The sequence below is a fragment of the Lampetra fluviatilis genome, chromosome 3, assembly GCF_964198595.1.
Source record: "Lampetra fluviatilis chromosome 3, kcLamFluv1.1, whole genome shotgun sequence".
Classification (NCBI taxonomy): Eukaryota; Metazoa; Chordata; class Hyperoartia; order Petromyzontiformes; family Petromyzontidae; genus Lampetra; species Lampetra fluviatilis.
In genome coordinates this window covers 13,100,973-13,119,244 of record NC_136277.1, presented here as the reverse complement: position 1 = coordinate 13,119,244, position 18,272 = coordinate 13,100,973, and the positions used below count along the sequence as shown (strand labels likewise).

Genomic DNA, 18,272 nt, shown 5'->3' with positions numbered 1-18,272 from the left:
GGGAAGAGTAGAAAATGACCCACGTTCACACTCGCCTCCGATCAGATCGCTTTGCGAGATGGTAAACTACCTTGCCGATCTCGTCAACGGAGCATAAACCATCACGGGAACTGCAGTCATACCCATAGCTACATCAATGCATGACTGACTGTATGTACCAGTGGAGAAATGTTATCTGCCTCGCCTGGCAAATAGGTCACGAGTTCGATCCCGGCACCGACGCCTGTATATTTGGAGTTTGCATGTTAATCCAGGGGTGGTGTGGATATTTCTCCAGATCTTCCGGGTTTCCCCTCCACATTTAGAATTAATATGCGTTAGGAGTAGCTGGCTGTGATAAATTTCCACGTGTTAAGCCACTTCGTTGAGCTATCATTTGTGGCCAAGTCGATTGTGAACAAGTATAACCCGTAAAAACAACGTTTTTCACTATAAATCCTTTATATGCGTGGCGGCTAGAGTCCTCTCGTCCTCTGGCTTGAGATGGCTGCCACCTATGGGTCAGATGATTGCATTGCACCATTAAGCAATTGGTAATTAAATATATTTTTCCCTAAACAGTGTAAAATTTTGGAAAAAAATTTTCACGAACATTAATTGTCACGCACAACGAGTCTGTGTGCAAAATGTCAGCTCGATTGGATCACGGGAAGTGGGTTAAAAAACGACCGAAAGATTTGCACGGTCCTAAGCAAGCAAGCAAACTTAATATAAAGGATTTAAAAATAGCTCAGTGGGCCTTACCTGATAAAATAAAAAAGAGTTTTGTTTAGCACGCACACACGTACAGGATGCATACATTGACACGGTTCCATTTGTACGGAGCAGCAGCCTCAAGACCTCAAGGTTGCGAGTTGAGATCCTGCGGCAAGGGTCGGCTCACCCTCATCGTCGTCACCAACGTCGTCATCATCTTCGTCGTTATCACCGTGATCATCCCTTCGGGGGTCAGTAAAACGAGTACCGGCTCGTGGGACTGCAACACTCGCGAATGGAACAAAGTCCACAGCGATTTTTGTATGAATCACATTCAATATGCGAACGTGTTCTTACTTCCGCCCCGGCCTGGAGCTTGGCCCTCGAGCCAGATACAGACTTCTTGCGAGGCCAACGTAGCACGGTTTGGTTCCAGCTCGCAGTTGGGAAAACGACCCCGTGCCGCCAGTCACCCGGCGCTGGCTCGGCTCAGATGTGTCAGTGGAAAAAGGGGGCGGCGGAGGGAGGGGGGGAGGAGAGGGAATTAGTCTCAGCGTCACACTGCACTGCCGGCAAACCCGACTCTGTAAGGTCGAATTCAGGAGCGACTCCCAATGATCACCGCGCGTAAAGAAACCCATCGGGAGACGGACCCGTCACCGCTCGTCGTGAACCGGCCTCGCGTTGGCGAGCAGGCACAACTTGCGGTGCCTGTTGCAGTGGCTCGATATGCCAAAGCTCTTGCCGCAGCCCTGGCACACATAGGGCTTCTCCCCCGTGTGCGTGCGCATGTGGTACTTGAGGCCCGAGCACTGCGCGAACACGCGCCCGCACACGCCGCAGCGGTAGGGCTTCTCTCCCGTGTGCACCCGCTGGTGGGTCTTGAGCCCTGAGCTCTGCGAGAAGGCGCGGCCGCAGGCTCCGCAGCGGTACGGCTTCTCGCCCGTGTGGATGCGCATGTGCGCTTTGAGCGCGTCCGAGCGCACAAACTCGCGCCCGCACTGCCGGCACTCGTACTGCTGCCGCCCGGGCGCCAGCGCATCGGGGCGGTTGGTGCGCGGCCGCCCTTTGCTGCTGATCGACGCCACGGCGCCGGCGGCGGCCTCCTCCACCTGCTGCTGCTGCTGTTGGTGGTGTTGGAGGTGGTGGGGATCGGCGGCAGCGGTGGCGGCAACTGCGGCCGCGATCATCTCGTCCACGCTGTGCTGCTGCTGCTGACTCTGCTGCGGCTGTTGATGCGGTTGCTGCAGCTGCTGCTGCAGCTGCTGCTGGTGCAGCTGCTGCAGCTGCAGGGCGGCCCCATAGGCGGCGCTGCGCTCCTTGGCGGCGGCGGAGGAGGCAGCATAGTACTGCCGCGCGCACTCCAGGGTACTGCCGTCCGGGAGCACGAAGCCAGACAGGGTCTCCAGGCTCTTCCCTGGTCAGCGAGGAGGAGGAGCGGAGGAGGCCGGAGGTCACCTCGGGTTAGAGGTCACCGTGTGTAACGATTCACCTCTCCACGATTCGATGGTCGCGATTTAATTTTAGACGATCGTTTTGCTTTGTTCATGTCTGGTTTGTGCAGCTCTTTGTCTTGTTTGTGCTCAGTTCTGCGAGCTCATTGATACACAATTTACCTGGGCTGGGTTTTCACCAGGGCTCTCGCCTGTGCTGAGTTCTCACCTGGGCTGGGTTCTCACTTGGGCTGGGCTCTCACCTGGGCTGGGCTCTTACCTGGGCTGGGTTCTCACCTGGGCTGGGCTCTCACCTGGGCTGTGTTTTCACCTGGGCAGGTTTTCCAACGAGGCTGGGCTCTCATCTGCGCTGGGCTGTCATCGGCGTTGGGTTCTGTATGTATGTTTAACTATTTTCACATCATACGTAGCCAACTCTGTTAATCAGAGGTTATCACCAGGACCGAGTTATCACCTGGGATCTCACCTGAGCTGGGCTCTCACCTGCGATCTCACCTGGGCAGGGCTCTCACCTGGGCAGGGCTCTCACCTGGGCTGGGCTCTTACCTGGGCTAGCACCTGGGCTGGGTTCTCACCTGGCCTCTCGCCTGGGTTCGGTTCTCACCAGGACCGAGTTCTCACCTGGGATCTCACCTGGGCTGGGCTCTCACCTGGGCTGGGCTCTCACCTGAGGTGGGTTCTCACCTGGGCTAGCACCTGGGCTGGGCTCTCACCTAGCCTAGCACCTGAGGTGGGCTCTCACCTGGCCTCTCACCTGGGCTGGGTTCTCACCTAGGCTAGCACCTGGACTGAGCTCTCACCTGGCCTCTCACCTGGGCTGGGCTCTGGGCTAGGCTCTCACTTGGGCAAGGCTCTCACCTGGGCTGGGCTCTCACCTGGGCTAGCACCTGGGCTGGGCTCTTACCTGGCCTCTCACCTGGGCTGGGCTCTCACCTGGGCTGCTGTCGCTGTGCTGCCGCCACTCGCACTCCTCCTCCTCCTCGGGGACTGGACTCTCGGCGTCGTCGTCGGAGAAGTCGCCGGCGTTGCCTGGACGATGAGAAGCGAGGGAGGGCATGAGCATCGCCCCGCTACGGGGCAGACTGGCTACCATCAAAGGTTTGTACACGAAGCCATACAAATATACAAACACAGACATAATTTCAACCGTGATGACGGTTACAAACTGAGTAATCATTGGAAAGATGTGATTAACCATGCAAAAAAGATTTAACTACACTTATTTGGCCAATCTTATTTGACAGACAACTATTACAAGTTTACCATGTTCAGTTGTTTTGTCCTTGTCACAGGTTGAGTCACAAACCGTACCTCTCCATAACAAAGGCTCACCCTCTTAAGCCTCACCTTACCATATGAATAAAAAGTGTGCTGTACTTGGCCCTTCCCCCCTCTCCAACCATTATATAAACGGACTGGTAGCTCCTGCAATCTCTCATTTACTTGATACAGCTGTCGTGGCTGTGACGGTTCCACCTGAAGACGGAAGCTTGTGTTGCCTCCGAAACGTCGTGATTTTTATTTTATTTTACTTTTATTAATTTTAATGTTTTACCTACGTGACTTTACCGAAAAAATTTAAGAATATGAATCCTTGCAGTCACGAAAGCTTCAAATCTAGAATCAGACTATGTGAAACACGGCGCCTTCCTTCGTGATGATCTCGCACCACTGGAATGGCGTGAACAGCAAACGTCCTACATTACCATTCGTATTAAACACGGGGACATAAGAACGCAAAACCGTGATAATCGCGCGCCGTGTGCAGTTTGAACTTGATTGTGGATATGTGTGAGTGGTCCGATGCTCGGTCACGGCTAGCATCAGCGGCGAGTGATAGGGACGACTCTACGTACGGACATTCGACTTACTAACTTTCAAAGATACGAACAAACCGTTCTGAACCCCCGTGCCCCTACCGGACATCTGTAAAAAAAAAAAATGACTTTTTCGCTCATCGGATTCCTTCAGCATAAGCAAATATTTCCGATGAAGATCCGACGGGCCACCGTTGATTCCTTCACACGTCCGCTAAAACCTCACCGTGGTGCGAATCATCGTCGTCCCTCTCCGTCTGGTAGTCCTCGTCCTTCGCGAGGAACCTTCCGACAAAGGCGCCGCCACCGCTCACCGCCTCCAGCTTCTGCACGGAGAGCGCCAGCTCGCGGCTCAGGCCCGTGAGCAGCGCAAGCAGCACCTCGACGAGCCCCGCCAGCGTCACGTCGCGAAGCGTGCCGGACAGCGGAGTCCCGGCGCCGTCGTGGGGCTCGGCGCCCTGCAGGGCCTTCACCACCTGCCGCAGCACGGCGTAGAAGCCGAAGGGCAGGCGGTCGCGCGCCGTGGACAGGAGTTCGGCACGGAGGCACGCGTCCCCGACGCAGGCGCGCAGGACCCCGTAGTCCCGGATGCCCAGCTCCGAGTCCATGGCCCGGGCCACCTCCTCGTTCACGCCCTGCGCCTCCAGCCACGCCGGGAAGTCCTCCTGCTGTTGCAGCTCCATCGTGGGTTCACTCTCCATCTCGCACTGTGGGGTTCGTGAGAGTGGAAAGAAGGGTGAAGGTTTGGGGGTTTTAAAAAATCAATGATCATGCTCATAATAAACGTTGTTGGTCTTCTTGGTTCTTTCGGTAAAGTCACGTAAAAGGAGAATAATAAAATAATAAAAAATAAAACATGATAAAATAATTCTCACGACGTTTCGGCCACAACTCAAGCAGCCGTCTTCAGGTGGAGAACATGCCTTCTCGACAGACCTGTTCTCCACCTGAAGACGGCTGCTTGCGTTGTGGCCGAAACGTCGTGAGAATTATTTTATGTTTTATTATTTTATTATTCACCTTCTACGTGACTTTACCGAAAGAACCAAGAAGATGAATCTCTGCAGTCACGAAAGCTTTAAATCGAAATTAAACGTTGTTGGGTTAGATCGCGTTATTTATAAATGTGTCGTAACCCTCCAGCACCCGACACGGCCAATCGGCTGCCATTTAAGACCGGGAGCAAGAGCAGAGCCTCACCATTCTGGCGAATTGCCCAATGATGCTGGATGCAATTACCAGCGAAACGTCGTCCTCAAAAATTGGAAATGTTGTGGTTTCACTCTTCAACACACCGGTGGGCTAAAGTAGTGAACTATTTGTCTTTTGTCAACGTGACACTTTTTTTTGCCGATTGGCCGTGTCGGGTGGTGGAGGGTTACGACACATTTATAGATAACGCGATCTAACCCAAAAACGTTTATCATGAACAATATTGGTCACGAAAGCCTGCTACGTGTTAAAAAGATCATGCTGTGGTTTTGCATGCCTGCACACACAGAGTCCAACACACAACGCAAACGAGAAACGCAACACTAATTAAATTTAACACGGGCAGGCTTTCGCGACTAATATAATGATGTATAATAGATTTTGGGATCAGATCACCACGTCAGTAAAATGTGTCGTAAACCCTCCTTCACCCTACACAACCAATGAATAAAGTTGTCACTGGTGTGTTGGTAAATGTTGTACATTGCTCTTGGCACCGTTTGTTCACACAACTGCATTAATTGCACAATTGGCTACTAACAGTGCGAAATATGTTCAACATACGTACATGAGGGTTTACAAAGCACATTTTGCTTGTGCGATCGGACCCAAAAATTTAAGATGAATCGTTAATTTTGTATTTCAGTGTGGAAACGATTTTTATTTGCCAGGTAAGGTCCACTAAGCTATAGAGCTCTCTTTCAGAAGTGGCCTGGTCACAAATGATAGTTCAACGAATTGGCTTACCACGTGGAAATGTATAGCAGCTAAACACTCTAAATGTATTTTGATTCTAAATGTGGAGGAAAAAAATGGAAGACACGGAGACAAATCCACACGACCACGGGGAGAACATGCAAACTCCAAATATACAGGAGTCAGGGTCAGGATCGAACACCCACGACCTCCTGTATACCAGGCGAGGTATTTAACATCTCCTAGCCACCATGATGATGATGATGAGAGACACGCAAACTCCAAATATACAGCAGCAGGCATCGTCAGGGGTTGGGATCGAATCCACGACCTCCTGTATACCAGGCGAGGTATTTAACATCTCCTAGCCACCGTGATGATGATGATGATGAGAGACACGCAAACTCCAAATATACAGCAGCAGGCATCGTCAGGGGTTGGGATCGAATCCACGACCTCCTGTATACCAGGCGAGGTATTTAACATCTCCTAGCCACCGTGATGATGATGATGATGAGAGACACGCAAACTCCAAATATACAGCAGCAGGCATCGTCAGGGGTTGGGATCGAATCCACGACCTCCTGTATACCAGGCGAGGTATTTAACATCTCCTAGCCACCGTGGCGCACCGAGACACTTTTGGAATACCATGTTAAGATTTAGGAAAAATACATTTTGGGTTTAATTCACGACGAATAAAAAGGCAGTAGGATCATGAAGGTTAACAGCCATGGAACACCCTAAGAGTGTCTCTACTGAACCTAGGGGAGAGTTTCAAGTGAAAAAACACATTTCCACCCATCTACACGTGTAGACTCATTGGGCATTTTTCGATTTAAAGCTTTCGTGACTGCAGGGATTCATCTTCTTGGTTCTTTCGGTAAAGTCACGTAGAAGGGAAATAATAAAATAATAAAAATAAAACATTATAAAATACAATTCTCACGACGTTTCGGCCACAACGCAAGCAGCCGTCCTCAGGTGAAGAACAGGGCTGTCGGAAAGACACCGTCTGACCGACAGCCCTGTTCTTCACCTGAGGACGGCTGCTTGCGTTGTGGCAGAAACGTCGTGAGAATTGTATTTTATTATGTTTTTTTATTATTTCCCTTCTACGTGACTTTACCGAAAGAACCAAGAAGATCATTGGGCATTCACAAGGACACATGCACAGACTCCGCACACAATGCACACGCCCCACTGTTTATGATCCACTTGTTAAGGCGCAGCTATGTAAACACACAAGGCAACAGTAATCGCTGCATATATATGTGTAGTATATATAATCAGTAAATATTGTATACTGTGTGTAGAGTGTATCCATGGGGAGCGGTGGCACGGTGGTTGACGCTGCACTGCACTCCGAAGCCGGCCAAGAGCAGAACCGAGTTCGATTCCCGCTCACGGACCCCAATCAATTGACGGAGGTCGACTCAGCCATAAATGTGTTGACCCGCTGCTGTTTTGTAAACATTAGCAAGGGGTGCTTTGAGCGGGGGAGCGGTGGCGCAGTGGTTAGCGCCACGCTGCGCTACGAACCCGGCGATAGCGATGATCTGAACCGGTCTTGGGACATCTCCCTAGATCGACTCAGCCTCAAATGAGTACCACTGTTCGATGCGTAAATATCGCCACTGTGGGGGGGGAGACAAAGGCGGCCGGTGTGTGTGTGTGCGTGCCACCCTCACTAGGTGCTGCTACTCTGCTAAGAGTCACCCGACCAGCCGAGAAGTCAACAAAAGGCTGCAGGGGGAGACCTTCGCCTGCCTCGCCCGTGACCCTCACAACCCTCACCACCCTCACTTCACCACCCTCACCTCACCACCCTCACCTCACCACTCTCACCACCCTCACCTCACCACCCTCACCTCACCACCCTCACCACCCTCGCCACCCTCACCACCCTCACCTCACCACCCTCACCTCACCACCCTCACCTCACCACCTCACCACTCTCACCTCACCACTCTCACCACCTTCACCTCACCACCCTCACCTCACCACCCTCACCTCACCAGCCTCACCTCACCACTCTCACCACCCTCACCTCACCACCCTCACCTCACCACTCTGGCACTCTCACCACCCTCACCTCACCACCGTCACCACCCTTCACCTCACCACCCTCACCTCACCACCATCACCACCCACACCTCCCTCACCACCCTCACCTTACCACCCTCACCACCCTCACCATCACCACCCTCACCTCACCACCGTCACCACCCTCACCTCACCACCCTCACCTCACCACTCTCACCACCCTCACCTCACCACCGTCACCACCCTTCACCTCACCACCCTCACCTCACCACCCTCACCTCACCACCATCACCACCCACACCTCCCTCACCACCCTCACCTCACCACCCTTACCACCCTCACCACCCTCACCTCACCACCGTCACCACCCTCACCTCACCACCCTCACCTCACCACCCTCACCACCCTCACCTCACCACCCTCACCACCCTCACTTCACCACCCTCACCTCACCACCCTCGCCACCCTCACCACCCTCACCTCACCACCCGCACCTCACCACTCTCACCACCCTCACCTCACCACTCTCACCACCCTCACCTCACCACCCTCACCTCACCACCGTCACCTCACCACCGTCACCACCCTCACCTCACCACCCTCACCTCACCACTCTCACCACCCTCACCTCACCACCGTCACCACCCTTCACCTCACCACCCTCACCTCACCACCCTCATCTCACCACCATCACCACCCACACCTCCCTCACCACCCTCACCTCACCACCCTCACCACCCTCACCATCACCACCCTCACCTCACCACCGTCACCACCCTCACCTCACCACCCTCACCTCACCACTCTCACCACCCTCACCTCACCACCGTCACCACCCTTCACCTCACCACCCTCACCTCACCACCCTCACCTCACCACCATCACCACCCACAGCTCCCTCACCACCCTCACCTCACCACCCTCACCACCCTCACCTCACCACCGTCACCACCCTCACCTCACCACCCTCACCACACCACCCTCACCTCACCTCACCACCCTAACCTTACCACCCTCACCTCACCACCCTCACCACCTCACCACCCTCACCTCATCACCCTCACCACCCTCACCTCCCTCACCACCCTCACCTCACCACCCTCACCTCACCATCCCCTCACCTCCCTCACCTCCCTCACCACCCTCACCACCCTCACCATCACCACCCTCACCTCACCACCATCACCACCCTCACCTCACCACCCTCACCACCCTCACCTCACCACCCTCACCAACATCACCACCTCACCACCACCTCACCACCCTCAACTCACCTCCCTCACCACCCTCACCTCACCACCCTCACCACCTCACCACCCTCACCTCACCACCTCACCACCTAACCACCCTCACCTCACCTCACCACCCTCACCTCACCACCCTCACCACCTCACCACCCTCACCTCACCACCCTCACCACCCTCACCTCACCTCACCACACTCACCACACCACCCTCACCTCACCACCCTCACCACCTCACCACCCTCACCTCACCACCCTCACCTCACCACCTCACCACCCTCACCTCACCACCATCACCACCCTCACCATCACCACCCTCACCACCTCACCACCCTCACCACCCTCACCTCACCACCCTCACCTCACCACCCTCACCACACCACCCTCACCTCACCACCCTCACCATCACCACCCTCACCACCTCACCACCCTCACCACCCTCACCTCACCACCCTAACCTCACCACCCTCACCTCACCACCTCACCACCATCACCACCCTCACCTCACCACCCTCACCTCACCATCCTCACCTCACCATCCTCACCACCACCTCACCACCCTCACCTCACCACCATCACCACCCTCACCTCACCTCCATCACCACCCTCACCACCTCACCACCCTCACCACCCTCACCACCCTCACCTCACCACCCTCACCTCACCACCCTCACCACCCTCACCTCACCACCCTCACCTCACTACCTCACCACCTAACCACCCTCACCTCACCTCACCACCCTCACCACATCACCCTCACCATCCTCACCACCCTCACCATCCTCACCTCACCACCCTCACCTCACCACCCTCACCTTACCACCCTCACCTCACCACCTCACCACCTAACCACCCTCACCTCACCTCACCACCCTCACCTCACCACCCTCACCACCTCACCACCCTCACCACCCTCACCTCACCACCCTCACCACCCTCACCTCACCTCACCACCCTCACCACACCACCCTCACCTCACCACCCTCACCTCACCACCCTCACCATCACCACCCTCACCACCTCACCACCCTCACCACCCTCACCTCACCACCCTCACCTCACCACCTCACCACCCTCACCTCACCACCATCACCACCCTCACCATCACCACCCTCACCACCTCACCACCCTCACCACCCTCACCTCACCACCCTCACCTCACCACCCTCACCACACCACCCTCACCTCCACCACCCTCACCACCTCACCACCCTCACCTCACCACCCTAACCTCACCACCCTCACCTCACCACTTCACCACCATCACCACCCTCACCTCACCACCCTCACCTCACCACCACCTCACCACCCTCACCTCACCACCATCACCACCCTCACCTCACCTCCATCACCACCCTCACCACCTCACCACCCTCACCACCCTCACCTCACCACCCTCACCTCACCACCCTCACCACCCTCACCTCACCACCCTCACCTCACTACCTCACCACCTAACCACCCTCACCTCACCTCACCACCCTCACCACATCACCCTCACCATCCTCACCACCCTCACCATCCTCACCTCACCACCCTCACCACCCTCACCTCACCACCCTCACCTCACCACCCTCACCTCACCACCCTCACCTCACCACCCTGCCCACCCTCACCTCACCACCTCACCACCCTCACCTCACCACCCTTACCACCCTCAACTCACCACCCTCACCTCACCACCCTCACCTCACCACCCTCACCACCTTCACCTCACCACCCTCACCACCCTCACCTCACCACCCTCACCACCATCACCACCTCCCACCACCTCACCACCCTCACCTCACCTCCCTCACCACCCTCACCTCACCACCCTCACCACCCTCAACTCACCACCCTCACCTCACCACCCTCACCTCACCACCCTCACCTCACCACCCTCACCTCACCACCCTCACCACCCTCACCTCACCACCCTCACCACCCTCACCTCACCACCCTCACCACCCTCACCTCACCACCCTCACCACCATCACCACCTCACCACCACCTCACCACCCTCACCTCACCTCCCTCACCACCCTCACCTCACCACCCTCACCTCACCACCCTCACCTCCCTCACCTCACCACCCTCACCTCACCACCCTCACCTCACCACCCTCACCTCACCACCCTCACCTCACCACCCTCACCTCACCTCACCACCCTCACCTCACCACCCTCACCTCACCACCCTCACCACCACCACCCTCACCTCACCACCCTGCCCACCCTCACCTCACCACCTCACCACCCTCACCTCACCACCCTTACCACCCTCAACTCACCACCCTCACCTCACCACCCTCACCACCCTCACCTCACCACCCTCACCTCACCACCCTCACCACCCTCACCTCACCACCCTCACCTCACCACCCTCACCTCACCACCCTCACCACCATCACCACCTCACCACCACCTCACCACCCTCACCTCAACTCCCTCACCACCCTCACCTCACCACCCTCAACTCACCACCCTCACCACCCTCACCTCACCACCCTCACCACCCTCACCTCACCACCCTCACCACCCTCACCTCACCACCCTCACCACCCTCACCACCCTCACCTCACCACCCTCACCTCACCACCCTCACCTCACCACCCTCACCACCCTCACCTCACCACCCTCACCACCATCACCACCTCACCACCACCTCACCACCCTCACCTCACCTCCCTCACCACCCTCACCTCACCACCCTCACCTCACCACCCTCACCTCCCTCACCTCACCACCCTCACTTCACCACCCTCACCTCACCACCCTCACCTCACCACCCTCACCACCTCACCACCCTCACCTCACCACCCTCACCTCACCACCCTCACCACCTCACCACCCTCACCACCTCACCACCCTCACCTCACCACCCTCACCTCACCACCCTCACCTCACCACCCTCACCTCACCACCCTAACCTCACCACCCTCACCTCACCACCTCACCACCCTCACCTCATCACTCTCACCACCCTCACCTCACCACCCTAACCTCACCACCCTCACCTCACCACCCTCACCTCCCTCACCTCACCACCCTCACCTCACCACCCTAACCTCACCACCCTCACCTCACCACCTTCACCTCATCACCTTCACCTCATCACTCTCACCACCCTCACCTCACCACCCTCACCACCCTCACCACCTCACCACCCTCACCACCTCACCACCATCACCACCTCACCACCCTCACCACCTCACCACCCTCACCACCCTCACCTCTGGGCGCCCCGCGCGTGCCGGGTGACGTCAGCGCCAAAGTTGGCGGTGCGCGCCGCGACTGCAGATTCGCCGCGCCCGGCAGCAACAGCAACAAATAAATTAATATTAAATTAATTTTATTGTTAAATCTCGACCTTTAACCGCAGGATTTCATATTATTTGGGTCTTTCGGTACAGTCACGTAGATAGCTCATAATTAATTTAAAATCATAATTTTTAACCGATCTACGCAGAACAAATCCACAACATTAACAATCTGAGTACCTTTGCCCCGTACATGTGGATTTGCTCTCCCAACACACAACCGGTGCTGCTGTACCAGTAAGGGGCCGTCCATAAATGACGTCACGCGATTTGACACTTTTTGACCCCCCCCCCCACTTCGTCACACGGCGTCACAAAAACTCAGACCCCCCCTAAAATATGACGTCACAAAGCTCTGCCCCCCCCCCCCAAAAAAAACACAAGGGGCGTTCATTAATGACGTCACGCGATTTTTGACGATTTTTGACCCCCCCCCTTCGTCACATGGCGTCATAAAAAGTCAGACCCCCCTCAAATGACGTCACAAAGCTCTGCCTCCCCCCCCCTAAAAAAACATCCTTCAAATCGCTTTAAACTATTGTCATTGTAGTGCGTATTTAATGTGGCGCTGCACTCTGATGTTGTAGGAGAAAACATTTATTACAAAGTCTATTTAATTAAGTAGAACGTGTTGTCTATATTTATTTAAAGTTGTGCACTTTGATGTGACGTCACATTTCTCAAACCCCCCCCCTCGTCACACATCGTCACAAATGTCTGACCCCCCCCCCCCCCAGGTGCGTGACGTCATTTATGGACGGCCCCCACCGAATTGTCCACATTTTGTTTACGTGAACAAACCCCTTTAATAATTGGCTGTCGGGTTTAATGACACATTCATATAATGGATGATATTGTTCGCGAAAGCCTACGCGTTAAACTAGAATGTTGCTTATTTTTTATTTAATACTGGAGGAAATCCGATAAGCTATTAAGCTCTTTTTGTAACGTCTCAGTAAGCAGGGGCACGGGGTCAGAACGAACATAGTTTAAAATATTGTTGAAACATGAGTTTTTTTTTAGGGGTTAGGTCGTGTAAAATATTAATGTGTCATATTCTTGGTTCTTTTGGTAAAGTGACGTAGAAGGGAAATAATACAATTATAAAAATATTAAACAATAAAATTTTCACGACGTTTCGACTGCAACACAAGCAATCATCATCAGGTGTGAAATCCACAGCAAGAACATTTTCTATTTTTTGCTTGTGTTGCAGTCGAAACGCCGTGAGAATTTTTATTGTTTTATATTTTTATTATTTTACTGTTTCCCTTCTACGTGACTTTACCGAAAAAACCAAGATTATAAGGTGTGTCACGTCAACAAAACGTGTCAATTCGTTACTGGTTCAGCGCTCTCTCACACATTTGTATTTACACGATCTAACCCCCCCCCTCCCCAAAAAAACCCTTTATGTTAATTAGTCGCCAAAAGTCTACGTGTTCAACTAAATAATGGTTTATTTTACCAGGTAAGGCCCACTGAGCTACTTTAGAGCTCTTTTTATTATTATACTGGTAGGAACCACCTGGTTCCACCAGCCCACAGGGGATTATTGTGTCCGTCCGTCGTGCATCCAAAAATGGGAGGGGTGGGGCTGGGTGGAGAAGGGAGGGTGGGGAGGGGCTGGGTGGGGAGGGGCTGGGTGGGGAGGGGAGGGTAGGGAGGGGCTGGGTGGGGAGGGGCTGGTCACCCCGTGGTGCCCTAATAAAACTCAACGTTTAACCTACTCACGCCGGCTTGTGCCCGCCCTCACAGTCGGGCATATTTGCGGAATACACCACGCCGCCGTTGACCCTGGCCATTGACCGAGCAACCCAACGTTCCTACCAGCTCCCTCCGCAGGAATGTGTTAATTCTGGAGGAATCCGATAAGCTATGAAGCTCTTTTCATCACAGATGTCCTGTAGGGGTGGGTCAGAAAGTAACAAATACAAAAAAACACGAGAGGATCGCAAAGTACAAGAACAGGTAAAAACAAATCACACAAAACAAATATTTCCAGTGGCGACAATGACACTAAACACCGCTGAACGAACAAAGGTGGCTTGCGTGTTCGTGTTAACGCTCCTGGCACTATTCGCACATGACGAGAAGTTGCCCCGGGGACATCCAACCCGTGTGAGATGTTAACTGCCTCGCCTGGTATGCAGGAGGTCGCGGGTTGGATCCCAACCCTGACACCAGCCGTATATTTGGAGTTTGCATGTTCTCCCCGTGTTCGCGTGGATTATTCTCCGGGTCACCTGGTCTTTTTCCACTCCACATTTAGATATGCGCGTAATTGGCCGCTGCTATACGTTTCCACACGACGATATGCCACCATTGGAACCTCATTTGCCAGTAAAAAATATGATAATTGTTTTTTTACCCTTTTATCTGGCAACAAAACTGACACCTTTTTTTACAAGGAGTCATGTTTGCATAGACCACAATACCTGCGGTCAGAATGCAAACAAAAAACATAACTCTGATGGTGCATTGTCTTTGAGTTGTGCGCCTTTTGGCGTCATCTGGTCCAACACCATGTGAGACTAGGCTCTAAGGAAAGCTGTCTCGGGTGTGGACCAATCAACTTCAAGGACAGTGCATACATTATCAGAGTTGTTTTTTTTGTTTGCATTCCAAACCGCGGGTAATGTGGTCTATGCAAACATGACTCTTTGTAAAAAAAAGGTGTCAGTTTTGTTGCCAGATAAAAGGCTAAAAAACCAATTATCAACGATAAGCCACTTCGTTGAGCTATCATTTGTGGCGAGGTCACTTGTAAAAACGCTCAATGGGCCTTGCCTCGTCAAAAAAAAAATATAGTATCCATAATCCAGGGGTTTTTGGGTTAGATCGCATATATAAATGTGTCGTTAAACCCACCACCACCGACACAGCCAATTAGTAAGCTTTGTCACGTGAACAGAACATGCCAATTCGTTACTAGTACAGCACATGGGTGTGTTGGAGAGCAAAGCAACAACAATCTTGATTTGAAGCTTTCGTGACTGCAGGAATCCATACTCTTTGGTTCTGTCGGTAAAGTCACGTAGGTGAAGAAAAAAATAAGAAAATAAATATATAAATAAATACATTTAATCGCGACGTTTCGATTGCAACACAAGCAATCATCTTCTTGGTTCTTTCGGTAAATTCACGTAGAAGGGAAATAATCTAATAATAAAACATAATAAAATACAATTCTCACGACGTTTCGGCCACAACGCAAGCAGCCGTCTTCAGGTGAAGAAGAGGTCTGTCGTTCAGACGCTGTCTTTAATTTTTATTATTTTATTATTTCTCTTCTACGTGACTTTACCGAAAGAACCAAGATGAATCCCTGCAGTCACGAAAGCTTTAAATCGACAAGCAATCATCATCACGTGGGTAGAAAAAAAAGAAACTAAATCACGACGTTTCGAGCAGACATCGTGCTGCTCGCAGCAGACATCGCAGCTATCGAGATTTTCACCTGAAGACGAACGCTCGTGTTGCGTTGGAAACATCGTGATTTATTTTATTTTTACCTACGTGACTTTACCGAAAGAGTATAAAGCCACAACATTTACAATCTGGCCAGTACTCAGATTGTAAATGTTGTGGCTTTGCTCTCCAACGCACCGGTCGCGAAAGCCTACGTGTGTTAAATAGTATAGCAGTTCATCAACCGGTGGACAACAGCAGCCGCAGCGTGCGGTGGTCACCAAACGAGAAGCATTCAGCAACATTCAAAAGGTGCCGAGGTCACCACGATAATGGACGATGGGTCTTACGAGCTTTCACAAAACCGACTTACAGCAAAAGATACGGTTTGCAAGAAAAACTTTATTTACAGGAAGCCACGAACATTTTCTCGAGATCGAACAAGGAAGGGCGCGTGTTGCACACGCCTGCAAAGGAGGGCTTCCGTGACGATTTCGATTAAGGATTAAAACAAAAAACACCAATAAATTATAAACAGAAACACACCCGAGCGCAGCTCAGCAATTTGAACAACTGGATGAAAACTGGGAAGGAGTATCAAATGCCAAGTTCTTGAGTAAATATCAAGGACAGAGTTAATGGGAGATGGATGGCCATGGTTGCCAACGTTTTTGAAAAAGGACACCGCACGCACGGAGAGAGAACAAAGCTCTCTCACCTGTTGTATGAGCAATTCACAATCTGGTCTGCTGTGCATACACAGCCCACCCATTCTGGACCTGCCGTGTGCCTAATTGGTGTGCTTTTCGATTTAAAGCTTTCGTGACTGCAGGGATTCATCTTCTTGATTCTTTCGGTAAAGTCACGTAGAAGGGAAATAATAAATTAATAAAAATAAAACATAAAATACAATTCTCACGACGTTTCGGTCACAACGCAAGCAGCCGTCTTTCCGACAGACCTGTTCTTCACCTGAGGACGGCTGCTTGCGTTGTGGCCGAAACGTCGTGAGAATTATTTTATTATTTTTTATTTTTATCATTTTATTACTTCCCTTCTACGTCACTTTACCGAAAGAACCAAGAAGATGGTGTGCTTTTGTTGTGTCGACAACTCAACGTCTCCATCGCGTTTGCTGTGCAAACAAAAGCACAAACAACCCAATGTCTAGTCAGCTGTGTGTACAGCTTGCCGCTTGCTGTCATGCATGCAAACCCCCGTGCAGCCTGGCCACTTCGTAAATCGCAGTCAGCGGAGTTCACAGCAAACTCCCCCCGCTTCCTTGTCACGATCCTTGGGAAACAACGCGCTTGCAAACACAACGCAGCCTTTCCCCAACTTCGCCTTAGTCCATCCAGCTGCACCCCCCGCCCCACCCTTGTTTCCTCACCGAAACCACGCCTAGACCTGGCTACCCCCCACCCAACGAGCCCGCCGCGCCCGCCACCCCCGGCCCCTTTCTACACGAGCGCGTTCGAGCACATGCGCCTGTGCCTGTTGAAGTGGCTCGACATGCTGAAGCTCTTGCCGCAGGCCTGGCACGCGTAGGGCCTTTCGCCCGTGTGCGTGCGCATGTGGTACTTGAGGCTTGAGTACTGCGCGAAGGCGCGTGGGCACACGTCGCACGAGTACGGCTTTTCGCCCGTGTGGATGCGCTGGTGCGTCTTGAGGCTGGAGCACTGCGAGAAGGCGCGGCCGCAGGCGCCGCAGCGGTACGGCTTCTCGCCCGTGTGCGTGCGCCGGTGCGTCTTCAGGTTGCCGTAGTGCGAGAACGTGCGGCCGCACAAGTCGCACGGGTGCGGCTTCTCGCCCGTGTGGATGCGCATGTGACCCGTCAGCTGGTCCGACTTGGCAAAGCGCCGCCCGCACTGGCGGCACTCGTGCGGCCGCCCAGGGTCGGCGTCGGCGTCCGGAGACGGGGCGCCGTTCCTGCCGCCCGGCACCGCTGGGTACGCGTGCGAGTTGGGCAGCTGTGCGGCGTGGTAGACGGGCTCCGGAAGGTTCTCGGCGCATCGACGGGTAGCCAGCCCTTGCTGGTGCTGCTGCTGCTGTTGCTGCTGCTGCTGCAACAGATGCCGCTCTTGCTGCTGCGCGTTGGTGCGTATCTTGGCCGCCAGCACGAGTCGCACCTTGTCGCTCTGAAGCGAGGTGACGTCCTCGATTGCGAACATATGATCGCCGCCGACCGTCGCTTTACCTGGAGGTTGAGGAGGGGGGCCACAGAGGAGGAGCGGAGAGACGCGGCGGTTGGTCGGTCGGTTGGTTGCGGAGGCTACAGCTAACTATTGTGGATGTCTCTCCGTTCACAGAGTTAAAACCGCGACGATCTCTTGACAGTTCTGGGGAAAATTCTAATTGCAATTATAGCAACACGGTTGTTCGCCGAGATTGCAGTA

At 53.4% G+C, this 18,272-nt stretch overlaps 1 protein-coding gene across 1 annotated transcript in view; it reads right to left on the bottom strand.

Moving 5' to 3' along the window:
- The window catches only part of LOC144948367 (uncharacterized), a 41,302-nt gene that overhangs the window by 11,089 nt on the left and 11,941 nt on the right, over positions 1 to 18,272 (bottom strand). The window contains exons 6-11 of the mRNA XM_078877798.1: positions 17,341 to 18,073; positions 12,379 to 12,403; positions 4,194 to 4,674; positions 3,084 to 3,179; positions 1,357 to 2,113; positions 903 to 939 (exon numbers count right to left, since the gene is read on the bottom strand). Coding sequence (XP_078733924.1) covers positions 903 to 939; positions 1,357 to 2,113; positions 3,084 to 3,179; positions 4,194 to 4,674; positions 12,379 to 12,403; positions 17,341 to 18,073 — 2,129 coding nt within the window. The remainder of the gene's footprint in view (positions 1 to 902; positions 940 to 1,356; positions 2,114 to 3,083; positions 3,180 to 4,193; positions 4,675 to 12,378; positions 12,404 to 17,340; positions 18,074 to 18,272) is intronic.